This window comes from Meleagris gallopavo, chromosome 6 (assembly GCF_000146605.3).
Source record: "Meleagris gallopavo isolate NT-WF06-2002-E0010 breed Aviagen turkey brand Nicholas breeding stock chromosome 6, Turkey_5.1, whole genome shotgun sequence".
Lineage (NCBI taxonomy): Eukaryota > Metazoa > Chordata > Aves > Galliformes > Phasianidae > Meleagris > Meleagris gallopavo.
The window spans coordinates 39,211,468-39,235,800 of NC_015016.2; the positions used below are offsets into that span (position 1 = coordinate 39,211,468).

General features: G+C 39.9%; 1 protein-coding gene across 1 annotated transcript in view; it reads left to right on the top strand.

Moving 5' to 3' along the window:
• Positions 1 to 4: 4 nt before the first annotated feature.
• CNOT10 (CCR4-NOT transcription complex subunit 10) overlaps positions 5 to 24,333 on the top strand; it is a gene marked incomplete at its 5' end in the record, with an annotated part of 29,612 nt that continues 5,283 nt past the window's right edge. The window contains 13 exons of the mRNA XM_019616786.1: positions 5 to 239; positions 3,041 to 3,132; positions 5,312 to 5,473; positions 5,722 to 5,872; positions 6,605 to 6,750; positions 7,669 to 7,755; positions 8,451 to 8,534; positions 9,540 to 9,657; positions 10,693 to 10,842; positions 11,538 to 11,740; positions 15,842 to 15,963; positions 16,413 to 16,589; positions 18,555 to 18,635. Of these exons, the coding sequence (XP_019472331.1) occupies positions 5 to 239; positions 3,041 to 3,132; positions 5,312 to 5,473; positions 5,722 to 5,872; positions 6,605 to 6,750; positions 7,669 to 7,755; positions 8,451 to 8,534; positions 9,540 to 9,657; positions 10,693 to 10,842; positions 11,538 to 11,740; positions 15,842 to 15,963; positions 16,413 to 16,589; positions 18,555 to 18,635 (1,808 nt within the window). The remainder of the gene's footprint in view (positions 240 to 3,040; positions 3,133 to 5,311; positions 5,474 to 5,721; positions 5,873 to 6,604; positions 6,751 to 7,668; positions 7,756 to 8,450; positions 8,535 to 9,539; positions 9,658 to 10,692; positions 10,843 to 11,537; positions 11,741 to 15,841; positions 15,964 to 16,412; positions 16,590 to 18,554; positions 18,636 to 24,333) is intronic.

The following is a 24,333-nucleotide window of genomic DNA, read 5'->3' on the forward strand; positions in this document are numbered from 1 at the left end:
TTGATCCCGCGGGCTGTCCGCCTCGGTCCCGTCCCCGTCCGCCTGGCCGGAAGGGGCGAGCGGCGGCCGCCGGAGCTGTGTGGGAGGCTCTTCTCTGTCCCAGAAGAGATTATCCCCTGCTTCGGGAAATAAAGTGCTCCCCAGAGCTGTGGTGCTCAGCAGCACGGCTTGTGCGGGATGTACAGGGCCTGGGAACGAGAGGGCCTGGAGGCTGCTGCCGCTGGAGGTGCAGCTAACAGGTGTGAGGAGGATAGCTGCGGCGCTCCGGGCATCAGCCGGCCTGCCAGTGTGGGAGAGGTGCCAGCTGGTGCTGCAGCAGCAGGCCGGCGGGCCAGCAGTCTCCCTTCCCAGGTGGCAGTCTGTGCTCTCCCTGCCTTCCCCTACAACCGCTCTGCCCCACATCCTGTTGTCCACCATGCTGCAGCTGCTCCAGTGGGAACGGCTGCCCGCTTACACACAGCAGAACAGAAAGCCTCCGTGATGCACACGGCATTTCTCCTGGACTGCCCCTACGTTGCCAGCCATGGAGATAACTTTATGACCCGCTGCTTTTATTGCTAACTCATCTGCCTTCTCCAGATGAAAACTCAACCTGGCTTTTACATGCTTTCCTGGGTTGACTTGTTTGCCCCGCAGTTGAGAGAGCAGGAGTGCTTTCTTCCTCCCGGTTTAAGTGGGTGCTTCCAGTATCTGGCACCAGGCAGCTTTTAGGTAGCCTGGTTGATGATTTTAGGTTGATGAGATGTCTCAATGATGAAGATCAGCTGAAGTTCTTTAAGCACGAGTGTTAGGATTGGTGTACATTAGAGGGACCTTAAGATCTTCAACAGATTTCAAGCGTATTTGGGCAAAAAGATTGAAGAGCAGCCGAAGTGGTTTTGTCACAGGAAGGAGCTGTGCTGCCAGCTACTTCAGCTGGACTTTGGGTTTGTTCTTAAGAGCTTCCAGTTCATATTTACAAACTCGCTGTCTTTGGTGATTTGTAAAGTAGATGCAAGTCTTCAGTTGGCAGCCATAAAAGTGACTTTGTAAGGGAAAGAACAGCCCTGCATTGTTTAAAATAGTCCCAGGTTTCATTTTTGTCTTTAAACATGTGGTATAGAGTCTGTAGTGAAGTCTGTAGACCTGCCCTGATGCTTCCCTAGGAAATACGCCATGCAGGTGTGTAAGTGGCACATTTCCTAGACAGCTAACAGTCTCTTTCATTTATTGTTTGCTTAACTGAAGACACGTTACTTCAAGATTCAGACCTCCACGAAGCACCAAATTGCTTGTATGATCTGCTTGCAGACAGAGGCAGTACCCAGTACTGTGGCTTTGGCTGGCCCTACCCAAAGCTCAGCCTGTGTATGTGGCAGCTCCTGGCCAGGCTGAACATTAGAAACTTCCCGAGGTTTGAATTCTCACATCTCTGCATTGTTGTTCCCTGTGCTGGTGTAATCTTGAAGGCCCAGTGAGCGAGTAAAGCAGATAACTTATCTGTTAGCATGATAGTTGGAGGGAAAATGTGTTTATTTCTTCACTGCTGTGAAAAAGGTCCTTGAAAGTCAGTGGGTTCTGTACCACAAATATTAAGGAGAAGTCAGATCTATTATGTGTTTAGATGAGGAGAGGTGCTTCTTGTTCCTTTCCTTTCTCTCTGTGAGAAAACTGTGGCATGTCAAAGCTTTCTGAACTTTACTGACGCTTGTTTTCTCTCTTGTTATGGAAAAGGTTCCACTGGTGAATGCGTTATGTGCAGTCAGATTTCATAGCAGGTGTGTGTAGTCTTGTAGCACCCTAAGGGTTCATCCTTCCCAAGTGCTGGAATTGCTGAGTTTTGTCCAAATCACAGCCCGTTGCTTTGTAGCTGGCTGGTGAAAGATGGTTGAGATTTAACATCTCAACTTCACGGGCATCTTGATGCAGGATGAAAGCCTCAAGCAACAAATATATTCTTGCTGAAATACATGATTGCATAGGTTGGTGGAAAGGGTTTCCCTGCAAGAAGTACAACCCAGGAACTGGTTAGTGACTCTGTTCTGATCCTGCCATGGATGTTACCCCAGGAATGTCCCTAGGCCTGGTTATTATTGTTGTCCATCTTCATAAATAAATTTTAAGTGTTTGTAGCGAGTGAGTAGCAGATGATTCAGGTATGTTGGTGCTGATGGGGAGTGGATTTTGTGGTGGAGCTCATAGAGGAGTGTTTTCATTTGTTTGGTGTGAAAACAAAGTTAGCAGAGTTTGCGTTACATCCTTTAATTCTAGGAAGAGAAAGACATTGAATATGCAGTGCCCACTGTCCCCATTAACATGGCAAAATGTGGGCTCAAGCAAAGCCCCTGTTGTGAGAATTAGTTATCTGCAGCAGTGGAAACTCATTGCATTTGTATAATCTTTGTTTCAAAAACACTACATGAGCGTATGAGCTGATGTTTCCAGATACAAACCGGGCTGATGCGATGCTGGTTGTTCTGATTTTCCCTCCAGTGGTTTTGAATTTTGTATCAAAGAAATTGAAGACGATCAAAATCTTGTTAGATTACTGTATAAGTGTTCAAACCATTAAAAAAAAAAAAAAAGACCCTACATGACTGTGCTGGTCTTCATCTAGAAGGGAACATAGAGAAAATACTAGCAACTATAGTTTTACTGTATTTTTCATGTTGTTCCCTAAAAGCGTCTGTTTCTTGCTGCTCAGGAAGCAGGATATAGGATGCATGAGATTTAATCCAGTGCAGTAGGGTACTTACTCATCTTATGATAGGTGGTCTTCACTATAATTTTATCAAGTCTATTCCTGCTGTCTGGTTGCAGCTTTAAAGAGAAATCTAAAATGTGTTCATTTTCAGTGAACTTGCAGGACGTGGATTATTGACAGAGCACAGTAGGGTTGTTGGGTAGCTGAAGATGTTGTCATGTAGTAGAGCAACAGTGTTACAGTTACATGGGAAGCTACTCCTGCTGGCAGGAGGATCCTGAGAACTGGCACAGTGGTTTTTTTTTGAGCTGAATTACTTCTGTTGTGTTTACAAACTTTTCTCTCATCCTTTGTCAGACCAAGGTGCTGAGAAGCATGATGGAGCGGGTACTTCAGGGATCACTGATCAGGAGAAGGAGTTGTCGAGCAGTGCATTGCAAGCCTTTCTGGTAAGATGCAGCCAAACCCATATTTCTCATCTACCACATAACTGCTAAAGTAGCTTATAGCGTTTTCTTTTCTGGTTTTCTTAGCATGACTGAGAATATATTAGCAAGTTATGATACTAAAATCAATGCTTGCGTTACAAAACCGGCGTGTACATTTTCATAGAATCATAGAATTGTGTCATAGAATGGCTTGGGTTGGATGGGACCTCAAGAATCACCAAGTTCCAACATTCCTGCCACGTGCAGAGTTGCCAGCTGCTAGATCAAGTGCCAGATCAGGTTGTCCAGGTCTTCATCCAGCCTGGCCTTCAGCACCTCCAGGGACAGGGCATTCACAGCCTCTCTGGGCAGCCTCTTCCAGCACCTCACCACTCTCATAGTGGAAAAACTTTCCCCAGACATCTAATCTAAATCTTCCCTCCATTACTTTAAATCCATTCCCCCTTGTCCTATCTATCTGTGTAGAAAGTTGATTTCTCTCATGTTTATAAATTTCCTTTTAATGTTGGAAAGCTGCCCTACAGTCTTTTCCAGGCTGAACAAGCCCAGTTCCTTCAGCCTGTCTTCACAGGTGCTCCAGCCCTCTGATCATCTTCATAGCCCTTCTTTGGGCTCTCCCCAAAAGATTCACATCTTTCCTGTGCTGGGGACCCCAGACCTGGACGCAGTACTCCAGATGGGGCCTCACAAGTGCAGAGCAGAGGGGGACGATCACCTCTCTCACCCCTTTGGCCACCCCTCTTCTGATGGAACCCAGATACTGTTTTCTGTCTGTTACGGTGTTTGTTTGAACAAAGTGTTTAAGAGCACACTTACTCTTCATTCTCATAATCAGTAGCTATAAAAGCAGTATGATGAGTGAATGGTACTCTGAGTCAATTTTGGAAAAGCCCGATCTTTCTAAAGAATTGATCACTAAAAGCTAATCATGTTGTGATAAAGGATTTAAAGGAGCTATATAAATCCCTGTGCTTCTATACATTCTCAGTAATCATCTGATAGAGTTGTGGAAATGTAGCAGGACAACAACATGCAATATCTCTCCACAAACTGCACAACTCTGCTTTCAAAGCAGAGCGAAGGATCTGGGATGGTTCTGTTGAGAATAACCACAGAATGGCTACTTTGTTAGGAAAGCAGAGGACTGGGTTTCTGCTGAAGGACCACAAGTGTTTCTTTGCTGCAGTGCTTTTCTCAAACAGGAGTTCAGGAGAACCTCAGTGGAACAGCACCTTAGAAAAGGAGTAGAGAGTGGGGAGCGATGGTGGTACTCAAGAGAATGGTGAAATGTTGACATGTGGAAATGATTCTACATGTGTAAATGGAAACTGCTCTGATCTGGCAGAGGTGAAGGTGATTATTCATGTCAATGAGTTTAACAATAGAAAGCAAAGAATGATTTTAGGCTTCACTTAGTTGAGACAGTCTAGAGTTCTTTCGTTACTCAGTGCTACTAAATTCCTCCTGCACAAACACAGGAAAGACAAACTGAAAGAGAAGAGGTATTTCAAAGTCCTTAAAATTAGTTTTCTTGTTTCTGAGGTCAAAGAGATTTCTTCATTAAATCACTTTTCAGAGGAGCACTGTATTTTGGCCATGTTTTTTATTGGACAAGTGTAGTATTCTCGAATAATTCATTCAACAGCACAAATTAAGCCTGTCTTGGGAAAGTTGGGAAAGGAGCATAACCCCCCTCTTCTGCCAGGCTGTGTTAAACAGACACCCAGGGACTAAACTGTAACTCAGTCTCTCAAGATGAAGTGAGAGATGAACATAAAGATGGAACAGGAATTAGACAAGCAGCTGCTCAATATACATTTGATGGAGACAGATTATAAAAAAGTGAGGAAATAAAGAATCTTGAAGCTTGATATGATTGAAACCATCAGAACAACAGTTTTCGTAGAAACATGTTTGTAATAGTTAACTATTGCATTTGTTCTTCCTCCACCAAATTCTTTTTCAGTTTCAGTTAGGCCCTCAACTTTCTGACTTGCTTCTCATACGTACCAGTCTGCATAACAAATGAAGTTTTATGTGGAGCTGTTTATCCTTGTTGGCCAGGGAAATCCTACCTTGCTCTCTGGACTCAGAGAGAGGAGACTGCCATTAAAAATTATTGACATATTAAAAGATACAAAGTTTAAACTAATCCCTTTCTGATACATGCTGTTTCCAGGCTGGAAATTATGATGCCTGTTTGCAACACTTAAATAACCTTCAAGACATAAACAAAGATGACTACAAAATAACTTTGAATACTGCAGTTGCGGAGTTCTGTAAAAGTAACCAGACCACAACAGACAATTTGAGACAAACCCTGAACCAGCTGAAGAACCAGGTAATGCAATCACTGCGTGGAATTTTGATGTTTAGGCACTGTTAATGGTAATGGGATCTTCCAATGAAATAGAAAGACAAGGCTTGCCTCTTCCCTTTATTAGCTTATGACTGTTACTGCCCTATCTCTAGGCTAATTAGTACCTTTGGGTTATTTTTCTAAAATAAACATTTGATGCTTTAAAATCATAAGTATGGAAAGCTTAAGGATAAACAAGATTCTGTTTTGTTTTGCTTTGTTTTTTTCAGGTTCATTCTGCTGTAGAAGAAATGGATGGTTTAGATGATGTTGAAAACAGTATGCTTTACTACAATCAAGCTGTTATTTTGTATCATCTCCGTCAGTATACTGAAGCTATATCAGTTGGAGAGAAGCTGTACCAGTTTATAGAGCCTTTTGGTGTGTAGGCAGAAGAGTTTTGTTTGTGCAGTAATGAGGCAGACTAAATGATCTTCCTCTGCTTATCAGAAAAGCGATTTGTAAATGTACATAATAATAATAATAAAAAAAGATAGGCTTAGGAATTATGTGTAATCTGTACTTACAAGGACAATGTTTGAATTTGGGTGGGAAGGTGCTTCAGAGACATTTAGCAGATGAGTGTAACAAAACCAAAGCAGATATTTTGACAACTTCAAGAGGTGTTTATGAAGCGACGGGGATGAAGTTTGTGTGTGGGGGTCCCAACAAATCCAATAAGTGTAATGCTGTTTCTCTCTCAGTTCTCAGTATGCCTATGTGGAGCTTGCTCAGCCATGCAGAGATGTGTTTGTACGGAACCCTTAAGTTCTGTAAGATTCTGTGTAGGCATATGGCCCACACTGGATCTTTGGTGCTGATGTACTTAGACCAGTTCTCAGAATCAATCAATGTGAAGTGCATTTTAAGCTGTCTCTGGTCTTTGCTTTCAAATGACATCAGTATGAAGGAATTACCTCTTTGTGTTAAAATACTTATCTGTGTGATGGAAGTGTCTGCATCTTTATCTTTTTCTTATGTAATATTCTGATTTTTCTCATAATGTCGTGTATACGCACTTAAATTGTTTTCTATTATTTTGTCTTGTGATCGTGTTTGGATGGATTGGTATTAGAACAGTGAGATCTTTTCTACTTCTTTTGTTTGATACAGAAGAGAAGTTTGCCCAGGCTGTGTGCTTCTTGCTTGTGGACTTGTACCTGCTGACTTACCAGGCTGAGAAAGCCTTGCATCTCCTTGCTGTTCTGGAAAAAATGATTTCACAGGGCAACAATAACAGCAAGAATGGGAAAAATGAGGTAAGCTTAAAATCATATGAATGCTGCTGCTTTTACTAAAGATATGTTTTTATTAAATCCAAAAGTAGTCTTTTAAAATACTTCAGAATTAAAAAGCTGTTAGAATGTCTGTAATTCAGACAACTGATACATTTTAGTAACCAACTTAATTGTGTACAGTAGCTGTATGTTCTCTCCATTCCACCCTTCTTCTGTTAGGGAGCTAAGAAGTGTCTCAAATCAGAAACTTGTATTAGAAAGTCAGTTGTGATTTTCACTTCAGTGCCAGATATACTTGGTTTTCCTTATGTGTCTTGGATGATGACTGTGTTGTACTCCATGTTTGAAATGTCAGAGTGGAAGTACAGTTAGTGCCACAGTCATCATTCAAGACTGTTTGAGAAATGAAACATTCCTTTAATTTAGTGTCTGGCAGACTTTCAAATGCAATCTTCAATATATAACTTTTGGAAACTACAATGGAATGAGTAGTGGCTTGGAAGTAAAAAGTGGACGCTTCCAGTTGATGTAATGTCACACTTAAAATAAAACTTTGAGCATATAATAGTTCTACTGAAGAAAATAAGGAAAAAATAATCAGGAACATGCAAATTATCTTTCTGAATAAGAGCATTCTTAAAATTCCTCAGTGCTAGAGCAGATTAGTGTAAGATTACCCTGCATATAGAGCTCTGCGCTTTGTAGGCTGATGTGCTCATTCTTTGGTTTTGATTGCAAACCTCAAGTTACAATTTTTTGTGGAATATGTGGGTGTTTTTGTGTTTTATTTTAAACATTATTGAATACTGATTTTCTTCCTTAAAAAAAGATTATTTTTACCAATCATCTTTTAAATTCAGTTTACAGTTTCCTTCTTAAGCTATTAACACTTTTTTATTGTTTCTTGGTTGTTGTTGTTTTTGTTTTTGTTTTTGACAGTCAGGTAATAATACAAATAAAGATTCCTCCAATCAAAAAGCTGAAAGTGGAGCTTTAATAGAAGTTGCTAAATCTAAGATACATCAGGTGGGTGTACGTATGTGATTTATATAAGAATATCCATTAGTCCTTCTTAAAACTGAGTGCTACCTGCCTCAAGTCTAACTCAGCATGAATTGTGATATTGTCACCTTAAATTTCATTTTGTAGATCAGAAAAATGGATTTAACTGACCTTTTCCTTCTTTTAAGATTCATGTACAGGAGAAACTGACTTAAAAAAAATTCCAACTTCAGTCCCTACATCTTAAAATAATTTTGTTAAATTGCATTTAGCTCTGATAATCTTACATCTGTTTGACTGAATCACTGAGGTTTTATTTCCCAGTAGTGCTCTTTGGGAAAATGGGTGAAGAAACACAATGCTTCACTATCACCTTTCACTTATTGTGTTGTCACTTGAACAGGTGAATGCCTGGAATTTACACATTAAATTATTTTAATTAATTTATTGTTTCATGTGCTGATGTTTTGGCATTTGAATGTAGAGCTGTTGAATGTCAGCCATTGAACAAAATGCACGTTTGCCTCTTGTAAATATGAACTCTATAAATTTGTTATTGATACTCTGAATAGAAATTCTTCCTTAGAAAGACTTTTTGAAGAGCTTTTTACTACCTATTTTATGATGTAGGAAATTTTATCATAAATCTCTAGTTATGGTCCATCTTGCAAATCTGCACAAGTTACTGTTTCTAATATAACAAATTTAATTTTAAACAGTATAAGGTGAGAGCCTATATCCAGATGAAGTCACTAAAAGCATGCAAAAGGGAGATCAAGTCTGTTATGAATACAGCTGGAAATGTAAGTATTCTTAAAGCTATTGTTTTTGTAATCTAGGTCTGTTCCCTATCTTAAAACTGGATTTGGTAACTTACTTTACAAGGAAAGGTCTTCCTGAGGATGGATGTCTGAAATAGTGCTGTATACAATCAGTTGGGTTTGTAATCTCTTTTCTCTAAGTGTATTTAATATAGGACTTTAAATTGCTCAGGAAGTTGCACATTGTTGTTAACAACATAAAAAAAAAAACAATGAAATGCTGTGTACAATAAACTGGTCAAGTATGATTTATAACTTGAGCAGTGCCAAGCAAGTTTTAGTTAACCATAAATGCTCTGGGAAATAAAATTTTCTGATGTTACTGCTGAGTAAAACCACTTTAGAAAGATTAATTTGGAGGTTTTCAATATTTGGGGGTTTTGTGTGTTGTCTTTTTTCTTTTGTAATTGTTGAAGTTGTTTTGGAGGCTTATCTCTTGCTAGAAAGCAGTTTCTTCTTTTGTATAGGAGTTCTCAACTCAGCATTGTGTCCACCATGCCATGTATGTTCTGCATTAACTGAGGATCAGGGATTAGGAGGAGAGCACTTGCATTTTGTTGCCAGTCTCAACAGGTGCTGGTTTGATAGAAGTCTTTCTGGGTTATGATGTGTCTTGTGGCAGGCCAGGAAAATCACAGCTCAGGAGGAAGTTGTTGAGCTCCACAGGGAGGGAAGCATGGAGGGGAGTGTATTAGAAGGCAGGTTGGAGAAAGAGCCTCTTAAAGCAAAAGGGAGATCCCCTGTACTTTGCTGCTGCTGTGACAGAGTTCTTTAGCATAATATTTAGTTTTGAAGCAGAAACAAAACAAAACAACTAGTTCTGCATTTCAGGAGAGGTTGAGTATTCAAAGAAGAAATGTTACTTCATGAAATCATTAGGGGCTAAGCTCATGTATTCTTAAAATGGCAGCAGGGACAAGCTGATCTAGTATTAGAAATCATTGAGGAAAAAAAAATAATAATTAACTGTTGTTTTCTTCTTCACAGTCAGCTCCTTCTCTCTTTCTTAAGAGCAATTTTGAATATTTGAGGGGCAATTACCGTAAAGCAGTCAAACTTTTGAACAGTGCAAACATTGCTGAACATCCAGGCTTCATGAAAACAGGTAAAATAAAATAGAAAGCCTTCATCCTGCAAGTACTTACATATGTGGTACAACTAGGAATGCTAATTGATACTAACTTTAAAGACATAAATGATTACTTAAAGCAGCAGGCCCTAAGCATCATGGATTTATATTCTGAGTATGTGTTCCACTTTATTGGTGCACTCCTTCAATTAACAATGCTGTGGCTTTCACTGAATGGTCATTTAGACAACATAATGACTAAGAAAATGGATCTGTGAAAGTCCTTCTGTACCGTTTATAAAAAGTTTTATTTTCAAATTACATTTTTTTTTACACAAGCAACAGTAGAATGTTCACTTAGTAGTCTTCCCAGGTTATGATTAAAATAACATCAGGCTAATTTGTTCAAAAATGTTCTGGTTTTTGGTCGCTTGATTTTTTTTTTAATTATTTTCTTATTTTTTTAGTGGTGTGACTTTATTGATGATGATTTTTTAAACAGTGGTAACGCTGTAAAGCTTCAGTTATCAGCAAATAAGTCAAACATTTGTTTGTTTTTTTTTTTTTTTGCTGTTGTGTGGAAGAAGCTTCTTCCAGTGTTAATCTGAACATGACATATTTCTGAAGGAGAGTGTGTTTCCTGCTTGAATGGTGAGGTTAACAAGTTTGTTTATTTTATAAAACTTAGGTAGATAATGTCATTAAAGAATTTCCTTTTTACAAGAGCCATCTGTTGGAAAAAGAGAAATGTTTATATACTCTAAATACTATGAAAAATTACAGATAAACTTGCTTCAAGTTGCAATATGTCAAATTGGCTTTCTACCTGGGTGTCTTGGAACATGGTGCATAAGATCTGAAAGTCTTTGGTCTTTACCCATGGATCACTTTAGGCAAAGTGTCCAGGAGAAACAGAATGATAAACAGAAAGGCAGGCTGTTCAAATACTGGAGACAGTGACGTAACTTCATAATCCTTGAACATCTTGCTGACCCACGAGAGTGGTGGGAATGTTTTGTCAGCTCAGTGACTTTTTTCAGTTTATTAAAGTAGTCTTTTCTGTTCTGTCAGGTGAATGCTTACGGTGCATGTTCTGGAACAATCTTGGCTGCATCCACTTTGCAATGGGAAAGCACAATTTAGGAATTTTTTACTTTAAAAAAGCCTTACAAGAAAACGATAACGCATGTGCACAGCTAGGAACAGGTAGCTCAGATCCAGGTAAGATTTGTAAGAGATGAAAATAGGTGGTGGAAAAGAAAATATATCCTGTAGACTTTCAGTATTTACCAATGAAATTCCTGTTCCATTTGTTTTGAAATGTGTTTCTATTTTATATACATTATAAAAAGTTTTCTTGTTCTGAGTAGAAGCACTCAAGTTTTTTTTCTCTCCCAAATGATTTCATGTGAAATAATAATTTGTTTGTTTTTTGTTTTCTTTAAAAACTAGTTCTTATCACACATTGTTATTTTTGCTGTTTCTCCCTGCTTTTGTATATACTGTATAGTAGTGTGAAGGCAGAAAATGTTTTCTACTTAATAGCAAAGTAGATTTCTGGAATTTCTAAGACTGAAAAAGATGCACGTTCTCATAAATCTGGAATTCAGTGCTATTGCATGACACTTAACTCAGGTGACAAAGTACATAAGTGGTTAACATTTAATTTACTTCAATCTTTATTGAAGATACAATGAATTTATCTCGAGTATCAGCTTTAGTGAGGAATGAATTTGCTTACAGAGGGAGTTTAGCTGATTTCTGTAATGGAAGTCGGTTTTTGTTTTTTTGGTTTGGTTGCTATTTAGTTTATGGAGGTTTCCCACAGCCCCCTTCCTACTTCTGCTCTTGCTGCCTTACCCTATTACGCTTTCACCTCTCCCTGCACATCCAATATGATGTATCCTTTTGTGCAGGTAAAAAATTTTCAGGGAGACCCATGTGTACGCTGCTGACTAACAAACGGTATGAGTTGCTGTACAATTGTGGAATTCAGCTCCTGCATATTGGGAGGCCCTTAGCTGCCTTTGAATGCCTGATTGAGGCCGTCCAGGTTTATCACTCGAACCCTCGTCTTTGGCTGAGAATAGCAGAATGTTGCATTGCTGCCAATAAAGGGGTGAGTAGATCTGCACATTCCTTCTGTTGATTGGCATTATGAAATTCGTGTGACCACAGAAAGTAACAAATAGTATATAGCCCAAGTCAAGGTATTTTAAAGGCCTGAGCTTGCAGCACGTCTAGGTCCAGATGAATTCTTCTTGTATATGCGTGTGTTTGTGTGTTTAACCTGAAGCTGCAACAAATGGAAGAAAACGAATGTCTGTATATTCTGTAGAAACAGTGCCTTGAGACCCAGAGTTAAATCGATTTTTCTGAGATCATAAACTCCATTGAGTGGACTGTTATAAAGGTTGCATGAGATAAAACAGATGTGTGTAGGTGCATAATGTAGCTCTTCAGTAATGCTACAAGACTTTTGCTGGAGAACCTGGATAAGTACTATTTTTCTCACCCCTAAGACATTCCAACTCATACCCTGAAAGAGTAATCCTGAATTGGTTTGAAGCCCTTTGGATTTCTCCAGGTCATCTGTTGGTTTCTCTTACTCTGTCTTAAGTAGTTTTAGAAATAAAAACAAAGATATTATTTGGTGATAAACTTATGCTGTTATCAGTGAGGCACCCCTTTCTAATGGGAAGTGATTTCACCCTTTCTGTAGAGAATACTATCTACTTAGTATGTAGATACTAGCACTAATAGTTTGACTTATTACTGGTGGACGTCTTCTAATGTCTGAGCTTCCTACACTCATTTCATATAGGTAGCAAAATCCATATGCATTGATTTATATAAATATGTAAGTATAAACCTCACAACTAAATTTTGTCTTTGTGTGCACAGAAGAATTAAACTTGTACAAAGTTTTTTCCTTGGTGCTAAATTTGTACTTGCAAGGATTTCTGTTCCTGATTGCAGAGATAGCAAGATGAAATTGGAGTCAGTGGCCAGTTTGAGCAGTATCCAAAGAAAGCAAGCCTGGCTGCTTGCAGGTTTGATGTTTGTTTTGAGGTCTGATGGGCAAAAACAACTGCAATAGCTTTTGTTACTGCTGCTTTGACAAAGAAAGGTTGTTTTTCTTCTTCAGTTTTTATTTCTGACTGTAATACCTCGGATTTTTGTATTTAGTCTCTAGGAGTTGTTACAGCTTCTGAGGTGATGATGTTCTAGCTTAAATTTTAACTGAAGTAGTAGGAGAAAACATAAAACTATCCTGTGGACATCCTCTGTCTCTAGCATAGGGCTGTTTTCTAGAGTGTAAGCCGTGACTAAGTATGCTGCTGCTGTTCTAGCAAGCGAATAAGGTTAGCTTTGATGTTTTCATGAGCATGGTTATTGGATCAGACTGACAAATGTCTTATTTAAAAACAGAGTATAGCACTGTGTCCTGGAACTTCATTGGAATTTGCAAAAACTCTTGAAGAGAACCACTTAGCATCTGATTCAACAGCTGTGTTCCTGGGATATTTTTAATTATTGATAGCCTTCTAGATGTATAAATAATGTAAGCTCTTTAAATGCTTTTTAATTCTGTCAACTATAAATCCACTTCCCAAATTCAGATATGATGTCATTCTATAGGGCTACTCTGGATTTGGATAAATTCTCTGACTTCCACTGATATCTTTACATGGAATCTTCCCTTTCATGCTGGCAAAACTCTAAATTTCCATTATTTCCTTACTGTGTTTCTGCTGGAGGTTGAAAGGGATGAGATGAGTGTGATCAGTCTAGAAGTGGTGGAGGCTGAGGTCCGTGTTCTTCCACCTGCATATGTGTCCACGGCCACTGGGGACCTGAATCCCTAATTGCTGAGACTTGTCATTCCTATGCTAGTGAAGCTTGTGGAAATCTGCCAGCAGCAGATGTGTTGCATGCCCATTGGACGTGTTGGCTTCTGTCTATTTAAGATAAACATGTACCATAGAATCATAGGGCATCCAGAGTTGGAAGGGAATTGCAAGGATTGTGGAATTCATGTCCTGGCTCCACACAGCACCGCCCAAAACCCAAACCCAATGTCTGAGAGCGCTGCCCAAACGCTCCCTGAGCTCCGGCGCTCAGAGCCGTGCCCAGTGCCCTGTGCAGGCTGTTCCATGCCCACCGCCCTCTGGCACAGACCTGTCCCTAACTCCCAACCTGACCTTCCCCTGACACAGCTCCATGCAGTTAAAATTCAAAGGGGTGGGGTACAGTGCTCACTTCTTCTGAACAGGAAACTGCCCCAAAATAGTAAGCCTGTGAAATTGAGATAACATCATTGATTCCCATGTGCGTGTGGTGACATAATCTGTAATTACATGATCTCATGCGTTTATTTGCACGGTATGCCCGTTTCCTTTAGAACAAAGGATGGCTCTGATGCATTGAACAGCAATATTCACTCCTTTTCACCCTGAATTCTGTTTTTCCTCTGTGGCTTTATTTATTGTATCCTATCCAAATCCTTCTAAATAAAAAAATCCATAAGATTTGCTTGGATTTTTCAGCATTGCTCATTATTTTGGTATCTCATTTTCCAATGCTTGAAAAAAAAAAAAAACAATTCACAACAGCTTTATAGATGACGTTTTCTTATGTCTCCACTTCACAGGCTCAAAAATTGAATTTTCAAGAATTTTAGGTCAGAAATGCACTGATTGCAGTTGTATGTAGATTGCTCTGAAAATAATGCCTCCTATTTATTTCCATGGAAGCTACAACAGGTATGAAGAGTACAATATTATGATGTGATAAAAATAAATTCTCAGCTACAAAATATTATTCTTTAACATAGGCACTGCATTTTCATGATGAACAAGAGCCTGCATGTCATGCTGGTTTAAAAAAAAAAAAAAAAAAATCTGCACCAGTGGAGGTGAACTGCTGTCACCACTGCTGAATTGCACCACCCACCACCTCACTGTGCTCACATCCATTATTTGGTCTCCATAGACATTTAGCAGTGGATGAATGTGAATGGGCACCATTTTTTCCACATGGAGGAATTCAATTCTACCCTTTTGCTTCAGATGCACTTCCATGTCAGATGCCATTCTGTCAAACTGCCCCTCTGCTGCCCTCTGTCACACAGCAACAACATGGAATGAAATGTTGGTCTACTGCCATACGACCAACATCTGCATCTGATGTGGGCCAACATAATAAAGCAGGAGGCATTACTTTTGGAGCAGCCCTCATATATATATATATATATATATATATATATATGATGTTATTCTGTAGTTCTGGGTGCTTAGTTTTATAAAGCAGGGTGACTGCAGGAAGAACAGCTTTTTTCACAGTAATTTTCTAATTTTCTGTGTCTTTCCTATTGATAACAAAGAATATACCACTGATCATCTCTAATGGAAAACTGTATGGGAGGCTTGCTGAGCATAGATTTTTGTGGCAAAAAAAAAAAAAAAACAAAGCTAGGATTCGCATTTGCTTTAGTATTTTAGTTTATAAGGTACAAGTGGAAGATGGCATAATTTTTTTCTTCCCATTGCAATTCTTCACAGGCTGTACTTAACAGCTTTGTTGGTAAGTACAGATGGCTTATGGTGGTGGGCTGTTTGTGTTGCTGTTGCTAGTGAATGTGGTGCAGATAGAAGTCTTGGGACCGATAATTAGTATGCATTAAGTTTGATTCCCCAGAAAACCTGCATACACAACAGTACATTTAACAAGAAAATTTAGTGTAACTTTGCATTCATTGTAGTTCAGCTTTGTGTTCCGCTTAGAACACCTTGAGATCAGTTTTTCAGATAACATCTTGAATTCTGTGTAAGCAGAGAGAGAAGATAATGCTCTAATGACAATTGTGATACTGTTTGGCAGAGCATATAATTTATTTTCTTGATAATCTAGCAGTTCTTGTAATATGACTTGATTGTTCCTCTGCTTTCCAAACAAAGGAGAAACTAGGTCAGTGGGCTATCAGACAAGCTGTCGGAAGGGATCTGTGAGAGCACTGTGCAGTAAAATCCCTGTGCAACACAGAGACAATAGGAGGTATCTGATTCTTCATGGTACTTAAACTTAAAACTGTATCCGTACAAACCATTAACATTACATTGTAGCTGGGTTTGAAGACTTCAGTTCTCACTTACCTTGCAAGGCTCTCAACGGTTCGACTGCCTTGATATTTTAGTCCTCCTTTCTTTTTTTTCCCCAGACATCAGAACAAGAGACTAAAGGTCTTCCCAGCAAAAAGGGGATTGTGCAATCTATAGTAGGTCAAGGCTACCACCGTAAGATAGTCCTAGCATCCCAGTCAATACAGAATGTCGTTTATAAGTAAGTATGTTTTCCATGGACCTTTATTTTGTTATCATAACTTTGTTAAGGATGCATGTTTGCTTAACAAGAGTCTTTTAAGCTGTCATGGAATTACCATGTTCGTTTTGGAATACTCATGTAATGAGAGAGATGTGTTTTAAAATGCCTAAGTACTACCTCATCATTCGGGTGTCTCCTGTGTAGTGGCCAGCAGAGGGCTTAATTGTGTGCTGTGTATCTAAGATTGCTATTAAAGCTTGAAATTTACTTATCTATCTGAAACTTGTGTTTCCAGATAGCTAAATCAATCTTCCTTCTCTCACATTAAAATACATATTTTTGGTAATCCACTCTGTAAAACTGCAGGTAGAATCTAGTTACTCTGACCTGCATCCAGGTCTTTCTGGATCTCTGCTTTTCAAGTTAATAGGATTGGTACTCACCAGCTAACTCTGTATCTCTTCCAGTGACGGGCAGTCCTCAGCAATACCTGTAGCCAGCATGGAGTTTGCAGCCATTTGTCTAAGAAATGCCTTGCTGTTACTTCCAGAAGACCAGCAGGAGCCAAAGCAGGAAAATGGATCTAAACCTAATAATCAGCTGGGGGGAAATACAGAAAACAGTGAAAGCAGTGAAGCATGCAGGTAATCAGAATATTATAATTTTGATTGCCTGTAAACCTTTCTTTTGTCCAAAGTAGCTCTAGGCTGGCAATCTGTGCCTGCTACCTGTCCTATTTTGGCCAGCAGAAGAGATTACGTGTGTAAACTCTCTTAGCAGTTGGGGTATCCAAAGAAGCAGTTGAGTTGCCTGTTGTTTTAACTGCTGCTATGCTAATTAAAGAACAAAATCCAGAGCTGATTCCTGTCATGAAACCACTTTAATGAATGACACAGAGGCATTCTTTTTTTTCACTGATCATCTTTTTTTTTTTCTGTGCTGCGAATGTTTTGTTTTCCCACACACCCCTGCAGTGCCTATTGATATTTCTCTAATTGTAAGTGAAGTTTCACATTACAGTGATTTTGTGTACGTGCACACGTGTGCCATATACAATTCAATATATAGATGTCTAGCAGCTTAGTTATAAAGATTTGCTTGTGATAAGATTTCGCATTCATCAGCCCTGTAAGCCTGTCCTCCCAAGGACAGTCTTTCCTGTCAAGTGGTCAAATGATCTATAAGTCTGGGCTGATTCTGTAGGCCCAGGCTGGTATGTAGTTTGTTTACTCGGTTGTTTTGTTTTTTTTTTTCATTGGTTGGTGTTTTTGTATGTCAAGGGTGGACATTGTGAGCTGCCCAGCTTCTCTTGGTGAGCTGTATGCAGCTTTCTGGGATGAAGCTCTTCTGATTTAAGTGAGACTTTTAAGTTAAGCTTATGGGGCCCAGTAAAAAGCAGCGATGTAGACAAAATGGTGGCCCTTACTCAGCTGTGACCAACTTGCTTGTGTTGCTTCACTTTGTCTTCTGTAGGGGTGAGGAAAGGAAATCATGCCCTGTACAGGGAAGTCCTTTAATACCTTCTGCTTTAAAACCAGATGCTTCTTCAGTGTAAAAAGTCTCTGATATTTCCATGGTCGTTCATCTCTTCAGAGTACCCAGGAATGAGGCGGGCTGTTCTTGAATTTGCATGTTGCGTTCTGAAAGGCTCTAACAGGATTTGTTCCCTCTGACAAGGGACCCTCTGTGAGAGAGCAGTAAAAGATAGAGGGCATTTGAAGAAAATCACACTAATTGAACAGGGTGATTTTGAAGCAAATCCCACTAATTGAATAGGCTGACTCTTGGGTATTTCCTTTGTTATTCACTGGAAAACTATGACTACTTTCAGTGGTTAGGGGTATTTCTGAATATTCTATCTGGCAAAGGCATGAGGTATCTGCACTACAATGGTGCTGAGTATAAGTGGGAAGGTTTTGTGCTTGGTACATGGATGGAACTTAGTTTCAGTTCAGATTTTTTTTTATCTCTTTGTGAACTACAATGTCTCTCTGCCAAGGTGCAGCTGTTAACTTCTCTCCCTGTCTCTTCCTTTGGAAGGTTTTCTTTCCACTTACTGGAGAGTTGAAGTTTAAAATAGAGTTGAGGGGGTTTTTTTTGTTTCTCTTTTGTTTTCTTTTTTTTTCAGTGGGATGCAGGGTAGTGATTTTAAAGTAATAAAAATAAAGGACAGCTATAAATCTAAAAAGGCTGTAGCAGTTTGTAGGTTTTACCATTTATAAAATATATGTGTAATGACTGGGGGTAGCTGTTTTGCTGCTTTTCTTAGTGGCTGAAGGAAAAAAGGCTACAGATTCCTGCATTTCTGGAGTTTGAACTTCTTATACCACATGGAACTTCAAAAATAGCCCCAGGCTGTGAAAAGTGGCATGGTTTGTTTGGTTTGTCAGTCAGATCCTTCCCAGCAAATGCCCCCATTCTTCTTTCTCAAACAGAATGGTTAGGGTAAGAGCATTTGCCTCATTTTTTTGCTTCATATCCCTGATTTCTGGGCTATAGAGCTTTTTGCAGACTTTTTAAATGGGCTGAGTAAATATTGATGCTTATTCTACTGTGAATTTTTATATTATTTATAGTCGTTCCTTATAATTAATATTTTTTTATTCTAGCAATAAAAGTCACGAAGGGGATAAATTCATTGCAGCTCCACCTTCTTCACCTCTGAAGAAACAGGAATTAGAGAATTTAAGGCAAGTAAAAAACAAAACAGTGACAAATTCACAAATCAGTAACCCCCCTCTTAAGCTGTGCTGTGATTCTGGAGTCGGTACTAGCTTTTTTTTGTTTGTTTTAATGCTATAGCACTTGCAATGTTGCATTATAACTGTATGTGTAAGGATGACTTTGTTCCTATGAACTTCCTCTCCTCAAGGATTTGAGTAAAAACATCTATAAACCCTCCAGAATTTCAGTTCAGATGTTAGATTAGTCTGTGTATGATCCTGCTGTTACAGGCCTGGCTTTATTTATTTGGCAAAACAAAAAAATCAAGACCTGTAAATGACAAGGCTAAAAACCTGACAGTGGCTTACACGATTGGTGGAAGAGAAGGAAGTTACAGCCTTGCTAAGGCTGGTTTGGAACTTAGGTGGCACTATTACATTCTTGCTGGGTTTCAAATAGAGCAGTGCTCACAAAGAAACTGATTCAAAATCTGACTTCTTGTCATAGTTAAAATGACCATGATATTAAACAAAAATATGCATTTCATTGAAGATAGGTTTAACTAAGATCTACTAAGATAATCCAGTTGGTGACTATTTTTTTTCCTGTGCTACTTCAGATAAGGTAGGATTTCCACAGTCTTGTCTAGAGTAGGGCTTATATATGATGGCCTGAGTGTGTGGGGAGATGTATGTTTATGGTGGTGTTCTACTCAGCTCTCATCTGGACTAGAGACACAGTCTTTAATAATCTACGCTGTCCTTTAGTTTATTCCTTTATTTCTTTCTTTCTATCATGTCCTAAAAGTTTTGCTTTTTTTTTTTTTAATTAATTTCCCATGATCACTTTTTCTTATATTACTTAGCTATTAAGGTAATAAAGACTCTAGGAATACTTCAGTACCATTATTTAATGAATAATAAGTGATGGCAGCTTTCAGGTTGTTTTTACAACACTTTAGGTGCTTTGGTTCTAAATAGTTGTTCCATGATCAATAATAAAAACCTGGTAGAAATACGTTGTTTGATAAATCTCCTATGTTCTTTCTCTCTGTATCAGTTTTGACTTTGCTTTTCGAAAGGCATATTTAAGAGAATAAGGAAGTTTGCACTAAGTATGTTGAAATTTAAAGACAAATGTGAGGGTGCCAACTTAATACAGTGCTAATTAGACATCATAAATCTAAGCTGATGTGCTTGGCTTTGCGTTGATTGCGCCTCTGAGCCTGAAATTTCTTAGCATTGTAGTAATGCAAGCATCCATTATATCACATGATTTTCACATTTAAGCTGTTGTTCCATGTTATGTGTAATATCATCTGTACCAGGTGATGGCAAAACAGAAAAATACCTTTTGGTGGTTAGCTTTTCCACCTGCAACGAATCCACAGTTTGCATACAGTAGCAAGATCACCCTTGTCCTGCCATTTGACTTCTATACCACAGAAGAACATAAATAAAATTTGACTGCAATGCTTCTGTGTTCCCAGAGATCCTTAAGCTATTTGTTTAGCAGTCTAAGTGCTCTCCAAGTGTTATCCGAATGAGTATGGTGTTATCTGGAACCTGTTTTCCCCAACAAGATTATTGTAGCTAACAGTGCTAATTATTACAAGAGGCTGCTAACTTGTTAAAAATCTCTTACAATGCTTGTACCACCTGTTGAAACAGTTTTGTTGTGTTGTTTTTTTTTTTTTTTAAGTTTTCATTATGGACAAAGCATACACTAATTTCCCACTTAAATGCTTGGGTAAACACTGTTCCAGCCTAACCACAGGTAACCCATGTTTTGTAATGGCCAGCTCAACCTTTACTTTACTGCATTGTGTGTAGCAAATTTACTTGGGGTTTTCAAAACAATTTAGCAGTAACCTGTGAAGAAACTGAGACCTTCATTATTTATTCTGAAGTGGTGTGAGAGTGTTATTTGAAACAGAAGGCATTGGATCAAAAACAGTGCACATACTAATATTGTGTTTGTGTGTAATGAGTTGCTCACTGAGAAGCTGAGTGAGGAAGCTGAAATCCTTATCCATTTGGGAAAAGTTAAACTACTGAATGTTGGCAAAGATTGTCCTGAGGAATTAGGGTCTGTATACTTCAGTTTCTCCCCTCTGCTGACAGTCACTGGATTGAAAAATCTCCATTGTTTTTAATATTGACATGGGGAACTTAAATATTTCAGTTTTTTAACATGATTTTGTACATCCTAATGAGAGTTTGAAAGACTGATTTTGCTTAGAACTAGTTCTTTAAAAATGTCCTCTGTACAAGACTTCAGTGTCACATCTATTGTTTGGTAGTTGTGTACAAATTGGTTGAACAGACTTTTCTCATAATAGCAGTAATTCCATGGTAAGGCTTTAAGGTTAACAAGAAGTTTGAGGACACCAAATGTGCTAAGACTACATGCTTTGGAAGCAGAAACTCCAGAATTTCCTTCAGAGTTTATTATCAATTCGGCTCATTCTCTGAGAAGCTTTGCTTCCAGCCTCAGATATGTGTCAGTGCACCAGAACTACCCCATGCTGTTGGGGCTTATGGAGTTGTGGTAGACCATGGTGCTACATTTGGAGACTCCTGTGTATTTTCTTGTAAAAGTGAGGTGGGTAATAACAGACCTTGGTGTAACCTGTTTCCTCACATTGGACAGCTTTGTGTGAACACAAACATGACAACTTACCCCTTCAAAGATACTAGAAATAAAGGAATAGCTTGATCTGCTTCTTTATCCTGAATAGATTTTAACAGTGGGCCCTTCCCCTGAAGCATATGATCCCATTTCATCATTTTTTTTCTTCGTTTTGACTCTTCATGAGCCAGCTCCAGTCTGTCATGATGTTTTGCTTTATTTTATATTTCCTTGAAGCCTTTGTGCCCCAGTACTGTACACAACATTCCAGGAGCATCAGTAGCACCACCACTAATTTCACAGATAGTAATGTAAAATCCACTATCACTCACCAGCATACCTCGTCCCTTGTCCCCACGTGCCGCACACTGCCTCACTTTGTCCCCTTAAAGATTGCTGTGGTCTGGTTGGCCCCGGCACAATACTGGAAGCTTACAATGATCCTCTATAGCTGCTGCACCCCCTTCTTCCTCTCTGCGTGGATCTCTGCCATGGCTTCTGTGGTGGTGCTGATTTTCCCCACCGAGTAAGCATCATCTGTGTTCTGTACTTCATGTTTTAGTTTGTGTTGTCAGCACTGAAACAAAAATAACCAGATGGTATATATCCACCACTGGGCTTAATTAGCTACTTTAAATTATTTCAGATTAGTGATGTTCCCTAAGTGGTTTAGAGATGCCATTTTTATGCCTTCCTGCTAAGTTGCGAAGGACTGGGTGATCTCTGCCTTGCCTCTGCCCTGCAAAATGAGTTCAGCCAAATGTATCGTTCAGGTTCTATAAACTTGCAGCCAGTGTGGGCTGACAAATCTTGTTGCCTAGACCTACACAAGAGGTTGTTTGACATAATCTGGCGGTTTAAAAAAACATTTTTCTTTTTCCTAGTGCAGAGACGGTTTTATTTAGGGAATGCAGGGGCTCAGTAATGCTGGAAGTCTCCAGAGCTTAAAGACGACCTGCAGAGTTTTGTCAGAATCCTGACTGGGGTGAAAAACTAGTTTGTCTTTTCCCTTGTGGTGCAATTCTTCTGCTCTGATTAGCTGTCAGATCTCCTGAGTGTTCTGTTCGCTTTGGCTGCTTCAACAATGAGTCCGAGTGCACGAGGACAGCGTTGTGAGGAGGAAAACGTTGAATGTTTTCCTCCTCTTTAGATAGCTTTTGCTGAAGAGGTCTTAAAGGGATTAGATGGGGATGAGTCCTTAGAGCGGAGGGATAGGTTTCCAACTCAATGGGCTTATTGCTGTATGGCTGGAGCGTGCCTTTTGTTCAAGTATAGACTTTCAAAAACAAAATAGTTTAAAAGTTGTGGTGAGTAGAAGGCCTGTATTGACTGAAAGGGCAGGAGCAGCAGTGCAAGGCGTTTGGTTGGTGGGACAGCATCTCTGCTTGTTTAAAAGTTGTGCTTACTTGGGGCAGAGAAGAAGGAGACTGCTTAGAGGCAGACCATTATTTGGGGATTTTCCCCCCTCCCCACAGTCACAACCTTTCAGAAATATTTTAGGTTTGGGACTTGAGTTGGGGAAGCTTTCCTCTCTTTCTTGAAAGCTTTTGTATGTGTTCAGATTTGATGTGACATTTGGGCACGCTAAGAGGAAGTGGGGGGTAGGGAGAAACGCTGGAGAAGTTTCTTCCCCTGCCTGTGCATAATTAAGGAGCATGCCTCCTGGGAACGGGGAATAAAGGCACCCCAGGCCCTGCCACGAATTACACGACTTACTGCGGGACTCAAAGTGGGCTTGACAGTTGCCAGAAGGGCGGCGGGTTGCAGCCACCTCCAGGCAGCAGGGCTGGCTGGGAGCGGGGCAGGAGGGCTGGGAGCAGAACAGGGCCCAGCAGAGAAAGGTCTGTGCCCCAGGACAGGCTGACCCCACCAAGCAGTGCTGTGGCAGAGCCCCAGGAGCAGGACCAGCCAGTAGAACGGGAAGCTTGGCAGGATGGAGGCATCCCAGTGTGGGACTGTTGCATGAAGGTAGAGAATGGGAGTAATTTTTTTGCACAGACTGTCAGGTTTTGTGCTCTTTGGAAACAGGGAAGCCTGTGGCAGCCACAGAATGCCACATCTGAAATCAGACTCCTGGCAGAGGATTATAGCTCTGTGTAACTCAGAACTGGCAGTGCAGAATTTTATTGTCTCTCTGTGTACAGACGTTGTAAAATACAGGACTGAAATATGTTACAATTTAATTGACCACGACAATATATCTGCAGTTCCAGGTGATTTATAGTATTGTGTGCTACAGAAAACTGCTCTCCTTTGGTGAAGGAGGCGGGAGGGCAGAGAAGTGCAAATAAAGATCCAAGGTTTAACAAATAAAACGAGGGTGGGAAAGTTTCTGAGACAAACAGTGCTGTGGTGAGGTCCCTCTGTTATGGAGAACAGCGTTCTGAGAAGTGCAGTGAAGCTGTGAGGGATCTGGAGCACAAGTGTTTCGATGAGTGGCTGAGGGAGCTGGGATTGTTCAGCCTGGAGGAGGCACAGGGGAGACCTGACCGCTCTCTACAGCTGCCCGAAAGGAGGCTGTGGTGAGGTGGGGACCAGCCTCTTCTCTCTGCTACGGATAGGAAGAGATGGGATGACCTCAAGTTGTACGAGAGGAGGATCAGGTTGGACATGAGGAAGAATTTCTTCTGAGAAAGAATAGTGAGGCAGTGGCACAGGCTGCCCAGGGAGGTGGTGCAGTCACCGTCCCTGGAGGTGTTGAAGAACCGTGTGGCACTGAGGGACGAGGTCAGTGGGCATGGGTTGCTGGTTGGATAAGGTGATCTTAGTGCTCTTTCCAACTTTCCACAGATTCTATGATTCTGTGAACGGGCACAGTATTGCTGGCATACAGTGATTCTTGCATGACATGGTGGAACACAATGCGTGCATCTCCTGGTTGAGAAAACATGATTGAGGCTGCAGATAAAGACCAGCTCCTTGACTTCCCACTTTGCTGATATTGAAGGCTTAGGATTTATTGCTTCAGCATTTAAAAACTGTCTTTCATTTTTGTGAAATCAGAGTGGAGCTGAGTAGTTTCTGGACAGTCACTGATAAGCTGAGGTCTTTGTATTTTGTGCTAGTGGATGGTTTATTCCCTTTGGGTACTAC